This window comes from Cynocephalus volans, chromosome 8, assembly GCF_027409185.1.
Source record: "Cynocephalus volans isolate mCynVol1 chromosome 8, mCynVol1.pri, whole genome shotgun sequence".
Classification (NCBI taxonomy): Eukaryota; Metazoa; Chordata; class Mammalia; order Dermoptera; family Cynocephalidae; genus Cynocephalus; species Cynocephalus volans.
In genome coordinates this window covers 32,199,577-32,222,492 of record NC_084467.1, presented here as the reverse complement: position 1 = coordinate 32,222,492, position 22,916 = coordinate 32,199,577, and the positions used below count along the sequence as shown (strand labels likewise).

Below are 22,916 nucleotides of genomic sequence, written 5' to 3'. Positions count from 1 at the left end.
ACTTGGGGGCCATTTTATATTTTTTTAGTTTTGTTTTTTTCTTAGTCAAAGAATTTTATTTTTATTTATTTTTATTTTTTAAAAGATGACTGGTAAGGGGACCTTAACCCTTGACTTGGTGTTGTCAGCACCACGCTCTCCCAAGTGAGCTAACTGGCCGTCCCTATATAGGGATCCAAACCCATGGCCTTGGTGTTACCAGTACCGCAATCTCCCAAGTGAGCCATGGGACAGCCTCCTTAGTCAAAGAATTTTAATCAAGTTAATGACCAGCAGTAAAAGTGCAATTACATGAAAAGTCCTATATTTTACATGTTTAAACTATTTCTCATTGCCTTTACTTGTAAGGTGTTGAAGGTGGAACCCATTCCTGAATCTTCTTTCTAGTGATGGAATAAGGTACATATCGTTCTGGAGTGCCACTCACACTGAATTTATGGTTTGTTCAGATGAATTTACAAGCAGTAGGTGGTTTTGTTGTTGAAGGATTATCAGTCATACAGTGAAACCAACAATGCCATTCAGGAGGCACCATGCTTCCATCCACATCCCAGGTCATGTTTCTGCCATTCATTTCAGAAATATATGTAACCCATCAGTGACAGCCAAAAAATTACTTGTTGTCTTCATAGTATTTGTTTCATATTTGTCTTCCCCAACTAATGTACCAACTCTTACATTATTTGCCCTGAAATAAATTTGTAAATAACTGTGGAGGCCGCCATGGCCACTGACCTGCTGTAGCCTGTGCTTCAGGACCTGTAGTAACTCCATCTTGTCCTGCAGGCCTGGGGGCCACTTTAAGTAGTAAAATAGTAAAAATAGAAATGCATAAAACATGGCACTGAATAGACCACAAAGAGGACACTTGCTAACAATATGAAGTGAAAAAAAGAAGGTAAGTGTCATCTTGTTCCACCTTAGCTGGGAACGTGCACATCAGACAACTCAAAATTTTTGCTGCTCTGTGCATGTCCATGAGTGACCATGAGTATTGATTTTGGGGTTACAAATAAATTTTAGCAAGTAGATGAATTCACAAATATAAAATCTGCAAATAATGAGGATCAACTTTGTGTTGCACTGGGGGAGGCTGGAAGAAACTGTGACCCAGATTGGAAGAGTCAGGAAAGACTCCCATAGAGATGTTACTTTGGCTGTGTCCTGAAATACAGGGAAGTCCAGAAAGAAGACCATGACCAAAAACTAAGTTGGGTGGTTTGACAAAAAAGGATTTTTCCCTATTTCTAGGTATTTTTTTGCTCTCATAAATGAAATATTCTCTTTCACCCTATCTTCTAACTCAACACTGAACAATAGAACTTTCTACAATGATGGAAATATTCTATAACAGCACTAATACGGTAGCCAGTAGTCGCATGTGGCTATGAGAACTTAAAATGTGTCTAGTGTGCTTGAGGAACTGAATTAAAATGTTATTTAATTTTAATTATTCTAAATTTAAATTCAAATAGCCACATGTGGTAGTGATTATGATATTGAACAATGCAGTTCTAGCTTACTGCAGTTTATATATATAAAGGATATTGATTTGTATATTAATTTTGTACCCCATTTTCTTACTGAGTTTTCTCGTTTACAGTAGTTTTTCAGTTGTTTCACTTGGGTTCTCTTGGAATACAGAAGTATCATTGCCAAATAAAGATAATTTCATCTATTCCTTTCCAATTTTTATTTCTTTTTCTTGTCTAATTGCATTGGCTAATGCAATTTATATTGGTCAATGAAATGTTATATAGTAGTAGTGGTGATAATGTGTATCCCTGTTTTTGACAGTGGAATTTCTAAGTGTGATTTCTCCCTTATTTATAAGAAAATGATACAAACAAGTGGTAAATGAATTGCTCTGTCCCCCAGGCTTGCTTCTCCTCCAGTGCTTCCTGTGTTACTGAGTAGAGGTGCCACTCATAGTTTCCCAAGTTAGAAATCTAGGCGTCACCTTCCTTTCTCTCTCTCTTTCTCTCTCTCCCTCATATTCAGTACAATTAGCTGCCCGATCAGTCCTCTTCTTTCCATCTCCACTGCCACCATCCCTGTCTGGTGACTTTCATTACCATTCATTCTTGGAACATTACAAGAGCATCCTCTTCATTTGCCTTCCTGCTTCCACTTTCACCTCCTTCAGTACTTTCCCTATGGAGCAGCTGATGTGGTCTTTCTAAATTCTTGATCTATAATATGGCTCCCCTACTTAAAACTCTAAAAATAACTTCCCTCTGCTCTGAGGATAAGAACCAAAATGCTTACCATGGCCCACAAAGCTGCATGTGCACCATCTGCCTCTGCCTTCATCCTCAGCTTCATTACGCATTTCCTCCCCTCAGTCTGTGTGCTCCAGCCACACTGGCCTTCCTTCCATTCCTTGACTCCACCATGATCTCCCTGGCCTCTGTGCTCTAGCATATGCTGTTCCTTCTGCCTGAAAGACTCTCTTGCTCCCCTCTTCTCTTCGCCTAACTCCTATTCTTTCTTGAGGCTTCAGTCCAAGAACTCTTAACCTCCTCTGATTCTGCTACACACTTTCATAGCTTCTTGCTCTTCCTTGTAACATTCATGACATTCATGTTCACTCAGTTAATATCAGTTTTTCCAAGCAGGGCAAAAGTTCATAAAGGAAGAATTCTGCTGTATCCCTCACACTTAGAACAGGGCCTGGCACATAGCGGGTGCTCACTCAATATTTGTTGGATAAGTGAATATCTCTTCCCCTGGAATCATAATGCATAAACACCTTCTGCATATGCCTCATCTAATTTGAAGCAGTCACGATTATTAGGTCCACACTTTGTAGACGGGAAAATGTAGATGAGAAGCTCTGAGAAGGGTGATGTGGTATGTCTGCCACCCCAGCATGAGCCACCACCAATCTCACCCAGAGTGTTATAAGAGCCTTTGAATGTCTCTTCCACTCAACTTTTACCCCTCTCTAATCAAGTCGCTGTGCAGAAGTCAGGGAGACATCTTTTTATGTGTAAATCACTTTTCTGCTTAAATGTCTTCAATGGCTTTTTAGCTGCTCTCAAAATAAAATTCAAATTTTCACTGTGGGGGCCAGCCCGTGGCTCACTCGAAGGCCACGGGTTCAGATCCCATATAGGGATAGCCAGTTTGCTCACTGGGTGGGCGTGGTGCTGACAACACCAAGTCAAGGGTTAAGATCCCCTTACCGGTCATCTTTAAATAACAACAAATTTTCACTGTGAGCTACAAGTACCTGAATGATCTGGCTCCCGGATACCTCGCCAGCCCCAGCCCATAACCAACTAACCTCCTGTTCACTACACTCTGGCTGCACTGGTCTCCTTTCTATCCTTCGAATATACCAAGCTCTTTCACACCTCAGGGTCTGTCTAGCTGTCTCCTCCACCTGTAGTGCTTTCCCCCAATTCTTCAAATGTCTGGCTAATTCTTCTCCTTCCTGATTCAAGTCAAGCAAACGTCACTTTCTCAGAACATTCTTGACTTGATTTAAAGTAGCCTGAGCACTTGACTTAAAGTAGCCTCCACACCAGTTCCCTCTATCACATTACCTGCTTATTTCTTTCATGGTGCTTATTACAATCTGAAATTATCTTATTCATCTGTTCATTTATTTGTCATTGGTCCCCACTGAGAATATAAGCTCTCTTTTGTCCACTACTCTACCCTCAGGTCCTAGTTGGTACATATCACATAGCAGACTTATGTAAATATCTGTTCAGATCAAGGGAATCAATATTCCAGATCAATGATGGATCTGGAATTCCTTCTTTGCAATGTTGAGGTGTTGCCCTTTTCTTCCAGCAGGTGGTGCCAAAGTCACACCTGGTCCTTTAGCAGAGGTGTTGGCGGGGGTTGGGGTTGGGGGTTGGCCTGCTTGAGGGCAGCAGAACCGAGTGATGAGGGACAAATAGGGTTTGTTGTAGTAACACTGGACCCGAGTGTAGAGGTAGTTACGATGGCTTCTCCCAAAGGATGGGTAGGTAAGAGCTGTCCAGAAGGGTCCTAGATAGCCAATGACCCAAGGAATTTCTGGGATTCCCAGATTGCTTTCCCTCTTTCCCCACCTGTCCACCCCTAAATCTTTGAAGAGGAGAGCAATGTTTTGAGTGTAAACCTGGAGAGAGGCAAGAATTTTCCCTTCTAAATCCCCATAAAACATTTTGGGAAACTGAGACCCAGAGAGAAGCATCATTGTGGGTCAGTGGGAGTTGGGTCTGGCTCCCAGCCAAAGCCCTCTCCAGTCATAGCTCACATTCTTCCAGTTCCACATGCCCTGCCTCACTCCACCATGCCTGGCCCTGGCTGGGTGTGGGAGACTGTGATGAAGGGGACATAGACTCAGAGCTGCCCCAAGGGGCAGAGATGCAGGAACTGCTTCAGAGAGGTTTGCTGGAGCCAAGACATGTTGGATGAGTGTCTGCCAGGTGGAGCTGAAGCATGGGTGTATTCCAGGGTCAGACAGGTGGCTGCAGGAAGAGCTGCATCTAGATCTGCAGCTAGATCTGGGGCTGAGAAGGTCAGAAGGGGTCTTGGACTTCTTCTCGAAGTAACGGGACTCAAGGGGTTTCTAAACAGGAGAGTTGCTCTTTTGTCTTAGTTTGCAGAAGGAGTGTGAGAAGGTCAAATCAAAGACAAGGAGACCAGTTAGGATGCTGGTATAGCGATCTGGGTAAGAGAAGATAAGACCTGAGAAGTAATTGTAGGGATGGGAAAGAAGTAAGCTTGCGTGGTTTAGAAACTTTAAAAAAAATTTTAAGACAGATGGTTATTGATTAGAGTGGAGAGAGAGGGGAGGTGTGAGCGGGCCTCTGTAAACATTATGTCCGAGTCCCTGAGCACACTAGCTGTACAGAGGCCAGACAAGACACTGGCCTCCTGCCTTGTCCAGGCAGCCTCTGAATGAGATGGCAGCTACAAAAGCAGTAAGTAAGACCTGCCTTGACGGTGGCAAAACCATTGGTTCACAGAACAGCCTAAAATAGTGGTTAAGAGCATGGGCCTTATAGCCAGACAGCCTGGATTCAAATATCAGCTCCTCCACTTACTCACTGTCTGATGAACTAAGACAAGTTATTTAATTTCTTGGTGCCTCAGTTTCCTTATCTGTAAAATGGGGATAATAATAGTACCCTCTTCATAGAGAAGTTATGAACACTAATTGAATTGATATTTATGAAGCACATAGAACAGTGCCTGTTAGTAAGTGAAAGTGACTTGGCAGAACTTCATCAGTAGAAATGGAATCCCCTCCCATCCAAGATGGAGCCCCACACCCAAGGTAAAAACCAAGCCCAATCATCTGAGCATTTCTCTTCTCTGGGCCTCATTTATCCATCTCTAGAATAAAAAGGTTGACAAAGTAGTTCCTGATCCTGCCAGCTTTGCTTTCCTGTGATTTGGGGAGCTTGGCCTAAGTGTGTGAGACTCAGAGCAGGGCTGGAGCAAGTTCCTACCAGCTTGTGAGAATTGATTGTTACATTTTCAGGAATTTTTCAATTTTTAGTATATGTGCTGCCGAAGTGAGCACTCAGGAATTTTTCAAGATAGTACAACCATTGGTAACTTAAAGTTTGCTATGGTGGGAATATTTATACCATGGAAACCTGGCAAGTGCTACAAACTAGGCCTTCCCCACCACATTCCTCCCATACCAGTGGGTAGGTCCCCCCTCATTCAACACATACCCAGCCAGGTAAATTCTCACTCTCCAACACTGTCACTAACAGTTGTGGAGGAAGAATCACAGGTCTCCAGGGACACTACAGGGCCCCATCACACAGTCTGTCCTGTCACAGCCATTCCACATGCACTGGCATGCACAGGGCGGGATGCATGCACACAGCCATGGGCAGAGCATCTGCCTGCCAGACGGTCGGTCGTTCTCAGACACAGGGGAGTGGAGAGTGGTCGTTGAGGTATCCAAGTCTCACAGACCTGGAATGGGACCCCAGTTAGGTCACTCATTAGCCAAGTCCCTCTCTACACTGGAGCTCAGTTTTCTCATCTTTAAAATGGGGACAGTCTTGACTTAGTAAGATACTTTCCAGGATTCAATGAGAACATCAGCAAAGCATATGCAAAGCCTGCACGGTGTGCCCAGTACAGAGCAGGTGTTTAGTGAAAGTTAGCTGAGGCTGTTCTCATACCTCCCGACACATTCTTCCCACCCAGTGGCACCTCCGGCTTAGTGTGCCCTCTTGCTATCTGCATCTTGGCACAGAAGGGCTCAGAGAGTAGCTGAGGACACAGACAGAAACAGGCAGGTCCATTTTCCAGTTTTTATGAAAATTAATAACATTAATAGTTCACAGGAATATACATACACACACATTTCTATGTACACAGTCATTAAGTTATTAATTAGTCTCTGTATAAAACGTTTCTACATTAGTGTCCAGGCTAGGCCTGATCAGTCCTTGGCATATTCACAGTAACAGCCCCAGGGCTCAGCCCCATGGGTGGGCAGAGGGGATGCAGGAGGCAGTAGAGCTGCCAGCCCCACAGTGAGCACAGGTGTCCTGGGCCACTTACTCTCAGGTTTTCATTTCCCCTCCTGGCACCTGGAGAGCAGCTGTTCGGTGAGCGGGCAAATGGGTCCTGATCCCTCATGTTGCCTGGTGAGCCAGGCCCTCTGTATTGTGGCTTCGAGCCACACAGCAGGCCCTAGAGGATGCTGGCCAGCTCTGTGGAGTCTGTGTCAGAGCACCCCGAGCTGCTGGCTTCATCCCTATAAGAACCAGAGGATGTGGCTTAGAGGAAATATCCTTAGCCTTCCCCCATCCCTACTTGCCTCCTTCATGGGATCTTGGCCTTGCAGTCCTAGCAGCTGTTGAACTAGTCTAAACCACAGGGCATAGAGTTTGCTCACTCCCACTTTCAGCCCAGAAACTGCTGGTTGGTCTGTTCACATTCTTGCCACACACTGGTCACCACAAACCCCAGAACTACACTCTGGTCTGGGCTGGCTGATGGGCTGGCGTGACTCATTCCACCCTGCTGTCTGGTCTCCCAAAAGGCAGGGCTGAGGCCACACCCGAAGTCCTGCATGCCGGAACAGCATGAGTGCAGGCTCTGCAGTCAGAACACCGGTGCTCAAACCCCAGCTCCACCCCTTATTAAGCTGGGCCAGTCACTCTTCCTGGTTACACCTCACTTTCTTCATCTGCAGAGTGGAAATCTTAAGACTCTCTGACACCTAGGGTTATTGGAGGACACAGAAGATCATGAATGCACAGTCCCTAGAACATATACTCCTTGAGGGCGGAGATTTGTCTTTGTTTTATTCACTAGAGAAATGCCTGGCACATAGCAGGCATCTAATAAGTATTTGTTGACTGAATAAAATGTAAAACCACTCAGCACAGTGCCTGGCATATAGCTAAGTGTTGGGGCTGTCAAGTGAAGACGTGTGGGAGGTAGGTCTGGACATGGTCACAGGAGGCACAAGTTGAGGACTTAGACTGGATGATGCCCCTCCTCCACTAGTGCTGTCCCCTTCCCACTCTTACCTCAAAGCCTGCAGGGCCTTCTTATTCTGCCGCCGCTTCTCTTCATCAATGGGGTACAGCTTGAAGAGCAGCAGGCCCAGCAGGATGAGGACGATGGGAGTCATGGTCACTAGCATCTTCAGCGTGAACTTGACACGTGCTGGCTGGGAGCAGCCCCCAGTCTGGTACCCGGCAAAGCTGTGGGCCCCAGTGGGCAGGGGAGCAGTGACGATGGGGCACTGGGGCCTGGCCCTGCTCAGCCCCGCCCAGCCCCGCCCCAGGCCCCCACCCCACTCACTCGAGACTGAGGGTGGAGATACCCAGGGAGACTCCAGAGGCGAACTTGGTGAAGAAGACATAGAAGGAGAAGAAGATGGGCTCAGTTCCATGGGAGTGGGGCTGCTTCAGGTGGAAGTCATCAATGACATCGGGCAGCATAGACCTGTGCAGAGTGGGGGCAGCCATGAGGACCCAGCCACATGGTAACCCCAGGCCCCCACTAGCCCATGCAGTGCATCTGTGTCAATGACAAGAGGTGGCCCTCTGGGAGCTTGCAACACCAGAAGCACACAGCTCAGTGAGAGGGTGGCACCTTCATATGAATAAGAAAAGAAGGCCCCTTACTCCACGATGAAGAAGCCCTGTTCTAGGTGCTCAGCTTAGCAAGTGGAGAGCAGAGCAGATTTTAGACCCTATTTCCCACCCTAACTGGGTGTTCTTGTACAGTTCACAACCTGTACAACTGTATGAGGCAGACCCCCAACCTGGACTCACAGAATGGCCTGTGTGAGGAGAAGCCCCCATAGAACTCTCCCCAGGAGCTTCAGAGCTGGGGGGTGGTGGTTGGGAAATATACCCGGGTGGGCCTGTATATACCTACCAAGGCAGTAAGAAGGCAGCTGCCACACTGATGCCAGCTGCCACAGCTACCACATACGTGACGATTAGGTTGCTCTCCATGAGGGCCACCAAGATGAGAAATGGCACTGCTGACTAGGAGAGAGTGGGCAGGAAGATGAGTCAGCTGGGAGGCTCCCACCAGTAAATCTCAACTCAACCCAGGTGCTACCCTTCAGACCCACTCACTGAGATCCCAATGTACACAGCTGTCTTCTTGCCAAACCGGGTTAGGAACCACTGCCAGATGGGGATGGTGAATGTGGCTGAGAGCTGTGGATGGACATGGGACAAGGGAGGTGGGTTAGAGCCATGGAACCCCTCCTGCCCTTCCTAGGGCTCGAAATGTGCTCCCAGCCCTGCCCAAGGGTAGCCAGATGACATCATCTGGGCAGCAAGGAAGTATACCAGCACCTTTAACAACTCCCCAGGGGAGCTGAGAGGGGATCCTGACATCACCTCTTGCCTCTGTGCACAAAGCTCCACAAAGTTCCTGGTGTTCATACCTTTGCTTCTGCTGTGCTCTCTACTTGACACCAACCATGAATTATCTTTCACAGTCCCACCTATGCAACTGTACATCCACCCAAATATTCTGAAAGCCTCCCTCAGCCCTTCCTGACTGTGGGCCAGTCTGGAAAACATCCTCTGACTACCCAAAGAACCACCCCACAGCCCATGCCATTTCAGCCCAGCTGCCCACCCACTCTCAGGCCCCATACGCACCATGATGGCCAGGAGTAGATTCTGGAATTCGTTGCGGAAGCCCAAGGTGTAGGTGCAAAACAAGGCGAAGTTCCCCTCCACCAGCTGGGGAGGGGACAGGGTGGGGAAAGGAAATGCAAGGAAGGAGGTGACGATGGGGCTGAGCCATCCGAGACATTCCCCATGCTCCAGGGACCTCTGCTCACCCCACCCCCAGGCGACCCCCTCTCAGGCTGAGCACATCAGGCTCCCACTCACCATGAAAGCCAGGGAAGTGAAGAGGAAGCCAGCAATGAGCTTGATGTATGGGCCATGGCTCATGACCTGCCGGAGGCTCCGGAAGAAGGGCATCGGCTCAGCCTGCTGTGTCTCATAGGGTTCTGGGGGCCAGAGGGACAGTGAGGTGGGAGCAGAGGCCACTCCCAAAGCCTGAATACAGACATAGAGACACAGTCACCCATGCTGTGTCACACTCTCCCAGGGTCTTCTCACCTCTCTGCTCCCGCACACCCACAGTCAGGATGACAGCACAAATGACATAGATAGAGGCGATGACACCAGCTGCCAGCAGGTATGCATTTTGCTATAAGGGAGGCAAACGCAATATACAGAGACAGTCAGTGCACCTTATCCCAGCAGTCCCACTCAATTATCTTGGGCCAGTCCCTTCTCCTCTGGGGGCCTCAATGTTTCCATCTGTGAACTGGGAGAATCACCCCAGGTCTGCTGTTGCTTCCCAAGACTGGGCAAAGTTCAGATGAACAAAATGTTAAGAAGCCAGGCTGTGGAGTCTGAGAGCCCATAGTTCAAAGCTTCCCAAATCTTGGGCAAATTATTCAGCCTCTCTAAGTCTCAGTTTCTTTATCTGCAAAGTGGACATATTGGGCATATTAGTTGTTATGTATATCAAATGCCCAACATATAATAAACACTAGTTATTATTACTATTTTTAGGATAACTGCGAACTACCTCATTGTCCCTCATCTCCCCAAATCCCTTCCCTGCCAGGAGCCTCACCGTTTTTCTGAGTGAGGTGGTACTGTATGTGTGATTGGCACTTTCCAAAGCCACTGCAGAGCCATTAGGGTCCTGGAGGCAAGGCATATCCGCTTGGCCCACGATTTGTCCCTGGATCGCTGTACCCAGCACTGTGCCCAGCACCTCCACAGTCATTCCTGTGCAGGGAAAAGGAGGTCTTCTGAAGGGGCCTCATGGCTTGTGGACCCAGGGAAGATGGTCAGATGGATGGGAGCCCAGCTCAGGCTCCAGGTGGGGTAGATATAGGTGGCAGGGCAGATGGCACATTGGTCTGAACTCATGGCCTTGTTCTGGGTGACCTCTGGTTACCCTACACCTCTCTGGGCCTCCCCTGAGCAATAAGGGGATTGAGTTATTATTATTATTTTTTTTATTTATTTTTTTAAAAGATGACCGGTAAGGGGATCTTAACCCTTGACTTGGTGTTGTGAGCACCACGCTCAGCCAGTGAGCGAACCGGCCATCCGTATATGGGATCCGAACCCGGGGCCTTGGTGTTATCAGCACCGCACTCTCCAGAGTGAGCCACGGGCCGGCCCCGGGATTGAGTTATTTTTAAGATGGTTTCACACCCACACCCAAGAGCAGAACAGAGAGCTGGGCCCATAAGGGAAAAAGTGTGGCAGGAGGGTCTGGGAGTGAAGGGGCCCAGGGTCCCAGATGGGTGGGATCAGGTGGGCCAGGGAGACTTACGATAGGCAGTGGCAGAATCCCGCTCGCTCTGCTCTGTGCTGATGAACATGGTGAGGGCTGAGTAGGGAACGTGGAAACACTGGCATGGAAGAGAGACCCTTGGCCAGTCAGACAGACAGATGGACAGAGGCGGCCTGGAGGCCCCAGGGACTGTCCTCACCCCTGCCCCCAGAGATAGCCAGGAGAGTTGCCCACGCTCACCGTGACCAGTGTCTCAAACAGGCAATAGAAAAGCAGGTACCAAAGGGCCTGGCCCCGTGGGAAGTCGGGCACAAACCAGATGAGGAAGTAGGCGATGATGGCCAGAGGAGTTGAGAAGATGATCCTGAGGAAGGGAAGGGTCTGAGTGGAAGCTGGATGCTTCAGGATCCCCGGAGCCAGGCCCCACCTGACTGCTCTGCTCCCATGTACCCGTGGGGAGGAAGTTCTCCCCTTGAATCCATCCACACCAGGCCTCTGGGAAGAGGTTGATGCCCAAGCCCAGAAGGGTAGACTGGGATTGGGCCCCTGAAATCCTGAGCATAGAGCATGAGAGGGTCAGACCTGGAGTCTCCTCGTTGTCTCCCCAGGAGCAAGGGCTCCAGAGGTAGCAGTTGCCTCTGGGCTGCAGAGCTGATAATAGAGGCCAAGGCCTCAGTGGTAGGGCAAGGAGGCAGGGAGAAGGAACAACCCCATCACTCATGTGTTCTCACATGTGCACACTCATCATTTGCACGTGCGTGCACGCGCGTGTGCGCACACACACACACAGAAGCTGGGGTGGGGTGGCAGAGGCCAACTCCAGATGGGGGAAAATGGAGGGGCCATGTGGAAGGCCTGGGCCTGGTGAAGTAAGTATAAAGGGGACGAATGTCCACCTCCACCATGTGAGTCCCATGCCATCACAAGTGGTTAGACCTCGCGATGGACTAACTTCATGGCATCAATACATAAATGCAGGAGAGTGCAGTGGTTGAGAGAAAGGCCTTTCAGGCTGGCTAGGTAGCTCTGTTGGTTAGAGTGCAGTGTTATAACACCAAGGCCAAGAGTTTGGATCCCCGTACAGGCCAGCTGCCAAAAACAAAACAAAAAAAGAGAAGAACCTTTCAAATCACACTTCAGGGACCCAGTTCTGGCTCTATCAACTAACTATAAATAACTTAGTCTCGGGCAAGTTATTTAACTTCTCTGAGGCTCATTTCCTCATTTATAAAAGAGAATAATAATAGTACATATCTTACATTCAACATTTACTAAGAAATAAGTGCCAACTATGTGCTGGACCCTATTCTAATTATTTAGGACATACCAGTGAACAAAACAGACAAAAATGTCATTGCCATTGTGGCACTTACATTCTAGTTGGTGAAGAGAAAAAAATAAACATAATTTAAAAGTTACATATATTGGGCTGGCCCATGGCTCACTCGGGAGAGTGTGGTGCTGATAACACCAAGGCCACGGGTTCAGATCCCTATATAGGGAGGGCCAGTTGGCTCACATGGGAGAGCGTGGTGCTGACAACACCAAGTCAAGGGTTGAGATCCCCTTACCCATCATCTTTTAAAAAAAAAAAAAAAAAAGTTACATATATTATTCAGCCTTAAAAAGGAATGAAATTCTGACACATGCTACAACATGGATGAATCTTGAGGACATTATACTAAACGAAATAAGCCAGTTAAAAAGGATACAGACACTACAATTCCACTTATATGAGGTAACTAGAGCAGTCAAATTCATAGGGACAGAAAGTAGAATGGTGGTTTCCAGGGGCCAGGAGAGGGAAGAATGAGGAGTTATTGTTTAATGGGTACAGAGTTTCAGTTTGGTGAGATGAAAAAGTTCTGGAAATAGATGGTGGTGACGGTCACATAACAATGTGAATGTACTTAATGCCACTGAACTGTTCATTTTAAAATGGTTATAATGGTACATTTGATGTGATACATATTTTACTGTAGTTTTTTTAAAAGGTTATATAACATGTTAGACAGTGACAGGTGCTGTGGAGAAAAGTAAAGCAGGCTACAGGGGTCAGCAGTGAGGATGAGTTGTGCAATTCACGACTGGGTGGACAGGGTAGGCCTCACTGAGGTGAACTCTGGGCCAAGACCTGAATGAGAGGAGGAAGTCAACCTGGTAGACGTCTGAGGCAAGAGTGTGCCTGGCATGTGGGACAGTCAGTGCAAAGGTCCTCAGGCTGGAGCGTCTGGAGAACAACAAGGCCAGTGGGGCTGAAGTGTGGTAAGCAAGGGAGACGGAATTAGGAGACCAGGACACCTCACAGGCCATTGTAAGGACTTTGGTTCTGCTTCATAGGGTTGAAGTAGTTTTGAGACTTAAATAAGTTGATATTAAAACATAGAATGGTGCTTGGGACACTAAATGTTTGCTGTGATTGTCACCTCAGGAAAGCTCAGCAGGAGAGCTGGCATGTAAGGAACTAGTGCAAGCCATAGCCAGGGGAGCTGTGGGAGCACTGGGCTGGGAGTAATACCTCAGGCCCTGCCTGCTGCATCCCAGTCTCCTGGAGCGACCCTGCTGACCTCCTGCCTCTCACAGGGTGGCCTTGGGAACTCCAGGGAAAGTGAATGTCAAAGTCTTCCTGGTTTGAAGGAGAGGATTTAAATGCAGGCCTAGAGCAAGGGCTGCTCTGAGGACTGGGAGGAGAAGGGGCCACAGGGCTCATGAACCCTGACAGGCCCAGCCTCTTCCTACACTGAGAGGAAAAGGGGTGCTGGGTCTCCAGGCCTGAGGAGGGGCCCACATCCTAACTGTGGTATGGACAGGGAGGCCACATAGATGGCAGCCCCTCAGCCCACAAGCCACCTGGCGTGCTCGCAGACATGCGTACTACCAGACAGGCGAGGACGCATACGCAGACACCTGCTACATCAGAAACCAGCCTGAAGGGCCCCAGCAATTTCCCCAAGCTGGCTGTTGCACCTGCTCAGAGAGTCCCTCAGATCCTACCTCCCACAGGGAGGGCCTGGTTGGCTCTCTGTCCCTGCCCTCTTCCACCCCTCCTTAATCCATGTGTTTCCTAAGAGAACAAGGGCTCCTCATCAGCCTCCGTCAAACACTCTATCCTCTACTCATAAGCAGCCGAGCAGCCACCGAGGAACCCGTGTGACTGGGAATAACCGGCTGCTGCTGCATGGGGCTTACCCAGCAGCTGCCTCCCATTGGCTGGGCCTCATGAGGAGATGTGGCAGCAGGGCCCCGCCTTCCACTGGCTGCCAGGGAGGCGGGCACAGGGTCAAGTCTCATGGGCTGATGCTCAGGGAGCCTTGAGCAGCCTGCCCAGGTAAGGAGTCTGTCCTGCCCCTGGCCCTGATGCCTGGATCAAAGGCTCCAACCTGGGCCTTCGCCAACGGCTGGCAGGATTGGGGTGGGTGGGGGGCCTCGTGGGAAAGGAAGCGGTGGGGGGGCAGGGGCTGTGGGAAGAGCTTTGAAGGCCGGAGACCAGGTATGGGCGCCCCTGGGGCAGGAAGGCGCCCACTTGAGTGCCTGGATGGGCTAGAGATGAAAGGGGTAAACCCCCCACCCCTGAGGCAGGATGTCCTGGAGGGAACCAGAGCCCCGGCCTGACAGCCTGTAATGTGTGTCTCCCTTGCTGTCTGATCTATGCACTACCTCCCCCCACCTTGCCCCATAGCCTAAGGCTTTTGTACCAAAGGAAAAAGTAGTTCACATCATCCGAGGTGCCAGAGGTTATGGGTCTGCTACCCCATTCCTGGTATTACCCCCAACCCCTGCTCCACCAGGAGCCACCCTGATGGGGTGCCAAATTATATGTCACTCAATATATGCCAGGCACTGCTCTAAGTACTTTACTTATTTAAAAAATATGTAATCCTCACTACAACCCTGTGAGATAGGCATAATCATTATCGCCATTTTACAGATGAAGAAACTTGAGGCTCAGAGATGTGACTTGCTCAAGGTAGCACAGCTGTACGTAGTGAAGTGGGGATTCAAACCCAGGCATGCTGGCTCCAGAATGCAACCTCTCAACTGCTTTGAAGTACTACCTCTGACACTATAGGAATGACTGAGGGAGAAGTCAGAATTCCAGCTTCACCAAGGGGAGTGAGTGGACCCAGAGAGCAATGGGCACGGGCTGGGAGAAGCTGCCCAGCCTAGCACTTTGGCCATCCTGGGAACGAACTGGCTGGATGTCTGAGGCCCTCGCCTGGGGCAGCTGAGGCTTCCAATGGAGTTTCAACACCCTTGAACTTTTGTGTCATTCCTTCTGGCAGATATGCCGGAAGCCCCGCTGTCTGCCTCCTGGAAGGAGCCTCTTCCACTCACCAGGGCATGAGGCGGCCCAAGCGGGTCCAGGAGGATTTGCTAATGCAGAAGCCCACCAGAGGGTCTGTGAAGGCATCCCAGGCTCGGCCTACAAACAGGATGATGGAAGCAGAGAAAGTGTCCACCTGGAATGGAGAAGAGGCAAAAGACAACCCCTTCATACTTCTATTCATCTCAGCTCTCACTGGTAGGCAAAAGCAGGGGCTCCCTATCTGCCTTGGCCAGGCCCTTGAGACCCTGTGTTGCTCCCACCTGGGCCTTAAACATCTTCACTTGCATTGTTAATAACAACAATAGCATTTCTTTGATAACAATAGCACTGTGTGCCTCCTTAGCTTTCCTAGATTTATCCCCTTATCTCCTCTCCTCCACTGCCCTTGAAAATATATCCCATCAATTATAATGAATCCAGAATCATTTCCTTCCCTCCCTCTCACAGCCCTAACCATCTGATGTCAGAATTAGCATTCACTGAATGACCACAACAGGCCTCGGTTTCCCCATTTGTATAATAGGAGTTATGATCTCTATCTTACAGGGTCAAGTTCTATCTTGGATGTGGAAAAAGGAATCTATAGATGCCTGTAGTGGCCTGACACTACCCACTCAAGCCATCCCCCTACCACCAAACCCTCTAGGCCCTAAATACAGATTCTCTGGATTCTTCCTCATCCATCAATGACCCTCTATTGCTATTGCTCTGGAAACCTGGTAGTCTCTCCCACACCATAGTCTCCCCAATCTACCCCCTCTCAACACTCACTACAACATAGTTTTACACTTTGACTGCAGGTTCTTTGTATTTGCACCCTACTCAGGGCCCAACCATGAAAGTCATTCCAAAACTAGCTTCTGAATGAAGTCATTTGTCCTTTCTGGGGCTCAGTGTTCTTCACCTGTAAATGGATACAACTAAGATGCCTTGCTTGCCAAGTCAGATGCTACATAGAAAAGACGGCCAGTGCAGGAGCCCTGGGAGCTGAGGCTATTCAGCCTCCCACTCTCCCATCCAGACAGGGTGGATTCTCAGGATTCCAGGCTGCTGGCCAAGGCTTCTCGAAGCACAGAGTAGGCCTGCTTCACCCTAAGTACTCCTTCTAGTCAAAGAAACTGTATACTGGGGCTCAACAGTTGAGGTCCCCTCTGCCTACCAACCTGTCTCTGCTCCTCACGTGAAGGTGGGATGCACCTTGTCCACAAGCCTGGCAACATCCACCAACTCCTGAGCCAAGCCAGCTGACTGTCTTCCGGCCAGGGACATGGTGTGCCAATCTCTTCTAAGAACAGCGTCACCAGTGGGGCCCATTCTCGCTCACACTACTGCCTGACCCTCCAGGCTCTATTGCTCTTGCCAGGCAAGAAGGAGTTGCCAGATCTTGCCATTTAAGGCTCCTGGGGTGGACAGACTCCCCTCCTGGATACTTTCTAGAGTCTTCTCGTTTCTCATCCATCGTGACTCTGAAAGGCAGCAAAGTAAGGGATTCCCAGTCCCGTTTCACAGATGGGGAAAAGTGAGTAAACCTACTCAGGGGTGCCTACTCTTTCCCACCTCAGGATGCTGGAGAAGCCCTGGAAGGCTGAGGCCACTCACCTGAGCCACATCCAATAGGTAGATCTGCAGGAAGAACCCAAGGGCACAGCCCGTCACCTGGTATGGGGCTCCCCCAACTGCATAGCAAAGCTTGTTGCAAATTGACAACTGTTGTTTCTTCTTTGGTTCCTTCTGGGAAGAGGAGAAAAGGATGAAAAGAGGTCCCAAATCCTGGCCTCCACCCTAGAAGGTTCCAGAAGCAAGACCATCCCTCCAGCCAATTCTGTCAGGGAAACAATTCTGCCTTGCAGTGTTCCCATCCAGGGAGATCCCACTTCCCATAAGAAAAGAGAAAGGTATTCTCTGTTCTTAGGCACCTGGAAAAAGGGAATCCATACTCCCAAGGAAGTTGTCCCTAAGCCACCTCTCCTCATTCCCTTCCCCGCACCCCCATTCTGACGAAGCTTATCAGCCTACCATCCCTAAAGAACTATCTACAAGGACTCGGCCACTGCTCCTTTCTAAGTTACAGAGCGGGAGCATGCTCCAGCAGCGGACCTGTCCCCACCTGGCACCAACTGCCACAACCTGAAAATCCTCTTGCTGCCAGAGCTCCCTGAGCCCAGCCCAGGCTCCCGCCCTGGCTTAGAGGCCAGGATCCACCTGCCTACTGGGTGAGAGCCCTAGAGAGCTGTAGGGGCCCTGCTCAGCTGGCTGCAAGCACAGCTGTTCCTTCTGTCTGTCCCAGAGCGTCCCTGGCCCCTGTAGGGAGCCAAAGCTTCAGGCAAACCCTGGAGCGGTCCTACCCTCCAGCTCCCTGCCTCCCTCCCCAGCTCCTAGGGGACCTTGGAAAGAGGAAGAAAGGCTTCCAGGTGCAGGACTGGGTCCTCTCTGGGTGGGGCATTACGGAGGTTGGAGTTGCCCAGGGAAAGTAAAGAGATTACTCATACATAGTAACAGCGTAATTGCTTCACCGGCTCCTTGCAAGCATCAGTTAATAAAATTAAAAGGAAAAGGCGATCACCTCCCAAGCAGATATCTATTCCCTGAGATCCCTTTCCTGGGGCAGCCTGCTTTCATTCGGTCCTTCAATAGGTCCAGAGGGCTGGGGCTGGGGCCGCTGGTCGAGACGCGCAAAGCACGTGCAGGAGTGAACACCCACACTCACATAAACGCCTGCGGGATGCGTCTCCTTTAAGAGCAGAGCCCTTGTTCTTATGAATGAACTTGAGCGGCCCTCACAGCAGAGTTGAGGCGCGAGAGTAGGCGGGTGGGGGTTGGGGGTAGGGGATGAGAGATAGGGAATGCAGGGGCGGGGGTTCCAAGGTTTCTGGGGTCTCTCCAGCTTCTACGGAGGCAAACCAGAGCTGCTCAGCACAGAAGAACCGAAACCGGCTAGGCAGCGCCAAGAGCAACGTGGAGCTGCCGGCGGAGCGCCTCCGCAGAAATGCGAAGTGGGGGTGAGCCAAAGGGGGGCGCCGGCGCCCACAAACCTTCTCCATCACCCCCTGCCCCCGGGGCACCCCTTGCCTTTTCCTGCCCCTAGGCCTGCCTGTTCCCCGCTATCGCAAGTGTCCCAGGACCAGGCCTATCCCCCGACACCCCCATCATAGCCTGCCCTCCACCCCTTGTCCTCCACTCAGGTTTCCGGGCTCTTACCTTCGCCTGGGCAGGGCGTTCACTGGCTTGGAGGATGCCCGTGGGCAGTAGCCCCGCCGCGGAGCTGCTCTCGGCGCCCTCTCCTTTGGCCATGACCCGCGGGCCACGCCGCCTGGGACCGGGACGCCGGGATGCTCCTCTGCTCCGCGGGCCTCCGCTCCCCCTGGGCTGGTGTCGCAGCCGCCGCCGCCGCCGTCGCCGCCGCCACGATCACCGTGCACGAGCAAAGCCGGCAGGCAGGCGAGGCACGCACTCCCCGGCACGCCCCCTCCGAGCCTCTTAAAGATTCGGCCTGCGCTCTCGGATCCGGCCAATCCCTGAGCTCCGCGGCCCCACCTCCAGCCAGTCCCCTCGCCCGCCGTCCTCCCGCCTGCCCCACCCGCCCGGCGGCGCCCAGCGGCTGAGCCACGTTCATCAAGCCCCGGAACCCGCATCCGGCTGCGCTTGCTCCCCGCAATTCCGGAAGAAGGCCGCGAGACCCCCCTGACAGGCACGAGGAAACTGAGGCCCAAGGCTGAAAGTGACCTGTCCAAAGCCCCCCAGAGTGAGTTCTCCCTGAGTCGGGCCTATATCCCATGACTTCTGACCCCCATGCCTAGGAAAGGTGGGGTCCCGGAAACCACTGTCGCTTTTAAAATCTTGAGCCAGGTAGCGTCTTCCTCTTCCTCCAAACGTGGAGCATGTAGGCTGGCCCTTTCCTTACCGATGTCCCTCTTTGGTCCTCCAACACCGACCATTCCTTCTTCCTGTCATTGGCATCTATGGGGCCCTCAGGGATGCGGGAGAAACATGAGGCAGCCCAGCAGTGGCTGCCCCTGCCTGCAGGGAGCAGCTGAGTTGTGGAGAGGGACCCGGGCCACAGGCACTAGTACACTGTAGTAGTGACAGCGGCCTTTTATGGCTAGCTTCCTCCATGCTTAACATGACCTCATCCGGCCCTCACCACCACCGTATGACGGTGGTACTGTTATTATCCCCATTTTACAACGAGAAAAGGGAGACTTGGAGAAGTAAAACAGCTGTTATGTGGCAGAGCCAGTCCTGGTAGGTTTTGTCCCATTCCAAAGCCTTTGCTCTTAACAGCATTGCTCTGACTCCCTTAGCATAAATTGCAGAAGTTTGAATGTGGTACATGTGTCTCCCCACCAGGAAGCCCTGTGGGTTACAGAGGCACTCTGGGTTGAAACAATCAAGAAAGAATTTGAAAAAGAGAGTACAGTGTAATTCGGTCCTTGAAAGAAGATGGGAGGACATTTGTCTTGAACAGAGGCCAGGCATGGATGTCAGAAAAGAACAATCTTTTCTTCCACCTACAGGTGGCTTAGGCCAATGTCACACCAGTCTTCCCAGACACTTGAAAGGCTGAGTAGAGGCCAGTTCTCTCTGATTAATGAAGGAGCTGCTGGGACTCTCAAAGGCCACTTACTCCTGTTTCTGTGGTTCTCGATGTCAGGCTCCTTTTTCCTTTTTTTAAATCTCTGATTGCAGGGAAGAGCGATGAGGTCTGGCTACTCCAGGATGGCCACACCAAGCTCCCTCATGTGCCCTAGCAGATCCCAACTGAGTACATCGCTCTTGGCCACTGCTGAGCAGAAGACAGCCAAAGTGAGGCAGTTGAATACTGTACGGACTGGCCCCCAGGGCTCCACCATGAGCTGCATGACACTGTTCTGTCTCTTTCCCTCTCTGGGCTTGAGTTGGTTAAGGTGGACTCTGTGACCCCTTCCAGCCCTAAAATCTTCACTCCCCTAGAATCACACTCTCAAGTGACCTGGATCCTCCATCAGACCATGAGCTCTTTGAAGGTAGGAACCACATCTTTTTCACTAACCCTACTAACTAGCTTGGGGCTGACTTATAGTAGGAACTTAATAAATACAAGTATGTGTTCAGTGAATGAATGTTCAGTCTTCCTCAGGTTCAAGTACAAGAGGAGCCCATTTGGAAAAGCCCCAAGCTCCTCCATTTTACTAGCTATGTGGTTGATCCTGGGCAACTCAGTTAACCTCCCTGTATGTAAAACAGGGATAGTAATAGTACAAGTGTGCTTCAAAAAGTTCATGGAAAAATAAACTTAAAAGATAATACTAATTTTTCCATGAAATTTTTGAAGACCCCTCAAACCTACTTAATAGGGTTGTTTGGGGAATGAAACAAGAAAATACACAAGAAAGGTTTAGCACAAGTGGTTGGGAGCTGAGGCTGGGCTGGTCCCTCTCCTGGCCTGATTCCAGTCTGACAGTGTAGCAATGCAAGATTCCAGATATGGCCTGACCAAGCCAGCACAATAGGCCTATTATTTCCCCCAGGCTGGACGCGACACATTGTTAATGCAGCCTAAGACTGCTGGGCTTCAGAGCCTTTCTCTCTCATGATTAGTTCCCATCAGGTTGTGGTCAACTAAATCATTCATATCCTTTTCACTGGAATAGGGGTCAAGTCAGGTCTCTCCCCCATCCTCTGCTTTGTGGAATGTCTTGACACTCACAGCAGAACAATGTCATCTTGCTCATTCCAGCCTGTTGAAATTATTTTGAATGCTGGTTCTATTGCCCACTGTTTTCTCTCCAAATTTAGATCAAGCTCACCCCTTGCAACTTCAGCTCCATCGTCTGTATTGTTGGTCAGGACAGAGCCCCATAACACACCTCTAGAGACACTCATTCACCATTAACCGAATCAGGGCACTGCTAATACAATAGCTCCCCATTATCAAGCACACACTGTATGCTGGGCAAGCACTGTGCTAAGTGCTGTAAATATACCATCTCGTTTACTCCTTATGACACCACTGGGGAGGGTTTTTTTTTTTTTTTTTTTTTTTTTTCAAAGATGACCGGTAAGGGGATCTCAACCCTTGGCTTGGTGTTGTCAGCACCACGCTCAGCCAGTGAGCAAACCGGCCATCCCTATATAGGATCCGAACCCGTGGCCTTGGTGTTATCAGCACCGCACTCTACCGAGTGAGCCACGGGCTGGCCTAGGGGAGGGTTGTTTTTAATACCTGCATTGTATAGATGATGAACCTGAGGCTAAGAGAGAGGAAGCAGGCACTAGATTTTATAAACCCAGAGTCAGGCCTCTTTCTCTGATGATGAGCTTGGATATAGACTTGTCACTTAGAGATGATGTCTTCCAGGTGCCTACAGTCCTGACCACATGACCCCATTGGCCCTCTTGGGCATTCTCCTTCCTACCTCCTAACTCACATACCACCAAGCCTGGAGCCCAGGGGCCTTTGCTTAGGCTCCAGTCCACAGTGGGCCGAAGGCAATCTCACCAGCTCTATTAGCCTCAGGAGCCTGGGCCCATTCTTCATAGTGATAGTATTTTCATCTAGGATGGCAGTGAGAACAAGGGCTCCTCCCTGTGGAGCAGACAGCTCCCCACTCTGTGGTGGGACCACCCTCCTGGCCATCCTTGAGCCTTTCTAAATCCGGCCCAGCTTCACAGTCTAGGACAAATGCTCTTAAGAGCTCCCCTTGTTGCTCTCCACCTGTATGTGCCCTCACAGGTTACGAAGCCAGCCTGGTGGGCTTCTTCATATGCCCTAGCATACTCTCCTGAAGGCCACTGGGGAGGCAACTGGGTCCCCTGAGCTTCATAGGGGGCAGAGCAGCAGAATTGAGTGCAAAGAGCCTAGAGACAGGTTATTGACTTCATAGCCCATCTCTACCATTACAGTTGGGCAAATTATTGAATCTCTTTGGGACTCAGTTTCCCCACCTATCAAATGGGAGTGATAATTGTACCTATCTCATAGTGTTGGCATGAGGATTAAGTGGAGTGCTTAGAATAGTGATTGGCATATAGTAAACACTTAAAAATTTTATTATTATTATCATTATTAGTACCCTATGTAAAACCTCACCAAGTAAGGCCACTTAGATCAGAGGGGAAAAAATTTGCTGGTAAATGGTTAGGGGCTAGATTTATGCCTGGTGACTCAAGGTGATATTTTTAATGCAATGGGATGCTGCCAGGGCAGAATTACCAGGTACAGCTGTTGGGGAGTTGCTGCTAGGATATTATTGCTGAGTGAGTGTTGCCAGATACCAGCATTACCAGGTGGGGTAGCTTGCAGTCTGTCATCCAATGGTAAGATATCTTCAGTCCCTAACTACCACCCTGATTTCTGCAGAAAAGGAGCCAAGCCTATGCCTTGAAACATGCTTGGCTCCACAGCTACTAGCAAATGTACATCCTAGGTGGAGATACTCTAAGGGAATGGCCAGGTAGAAGAGGTAAGGTTTGGGCAGGCCTGGGAGCAAGGGCTTCCTGGAACAGCTGCTGTGATGTTGATATGAAGGGGTAAAGTTTGGTCAGGCATGGGAGCAAGGGCTTCCTGGAACAGCTGCTGTGATGGGGATGCCTCAGCCTATTATACCCCATCTTGCCCCTTTGTTTGCCCTGTGAGGAGGAGGCAGAACAGAAAATGAGAAGGAGGGACTCTTGAGTGTCCCAAGAGAGGCTCTTTGGGGAGGAAGGATCTGAGGGCCCTTGAAGTCACTTAAGGCTGCCTGCATGTTGGTTGGGTAATTATGAGGCAGGAGAGGCCTTGTGGCTGATCCATCTGATCTCAGGAGGTTATGGACCACTTAACAGG

General features: G+C 50.0%; 1 protein-coding gene and 1 pseudogene across 4 annotated transcripts; both read right to left on the bottom strand.

Moving 5' to 3' along the window:
• Positions 1-337: 337 nt before the first annotated feature.
• LOC134385219 (NADH dehydrogenase [ubiquinone] 1 alpha subcomplex subunit 12-like) lies at positions 338-780 on the bottom strand (annotated as a pseudogene).
• A 5,886-nt stretch (positions 781-6,666) lies between these two features.
• Positions 6,667-18,403, bottom strand: MFSD2A (MFSD2 lysolipid transporter A, lysophospholipid). Of its 4 annotated transcripts, none has more exons than XM_063106337.1 (14): positions 18,311-18,403; positions 16,712-16,843; positions 15,121-15,245; positions 11,026-11,149; positions 10,825-10,903; positions 10,111-10,268; positions 9,585-9,675; positions 9,351-9,472; positions 9,114-9,197; positions 8,577-8,660; positions 8,371-8,483; positions 7,789-7,932; positions 7,512-7,688; positions 6,667-6,730 (listed from the first exon to the last, which is right to left on the bottom strand). In XM_063106337.1, the coding sequence occupies exons 1-14, from the start codon at positions 18,401-18,403 to the stop codon at positions 6,667-6,669; spliced, it is 1,590 nt and encodes a 529-aa protein (XP_062962407.1). The 4 variants fall into 4 exon arrangements, with proteins under 4 accessions (XP_062962407.1, XP_062962410.1, XP_062962408.1 ...); XM_063106340.1 differs by having other exon boundaries at positions 16,712-16,735; XM_063106338.1 differs by having other exon boundaries at positions 18,317-18,403.
• Between the last annotated feature and the right edge of the window lie 4,513 nt (positions 18,404-22,916).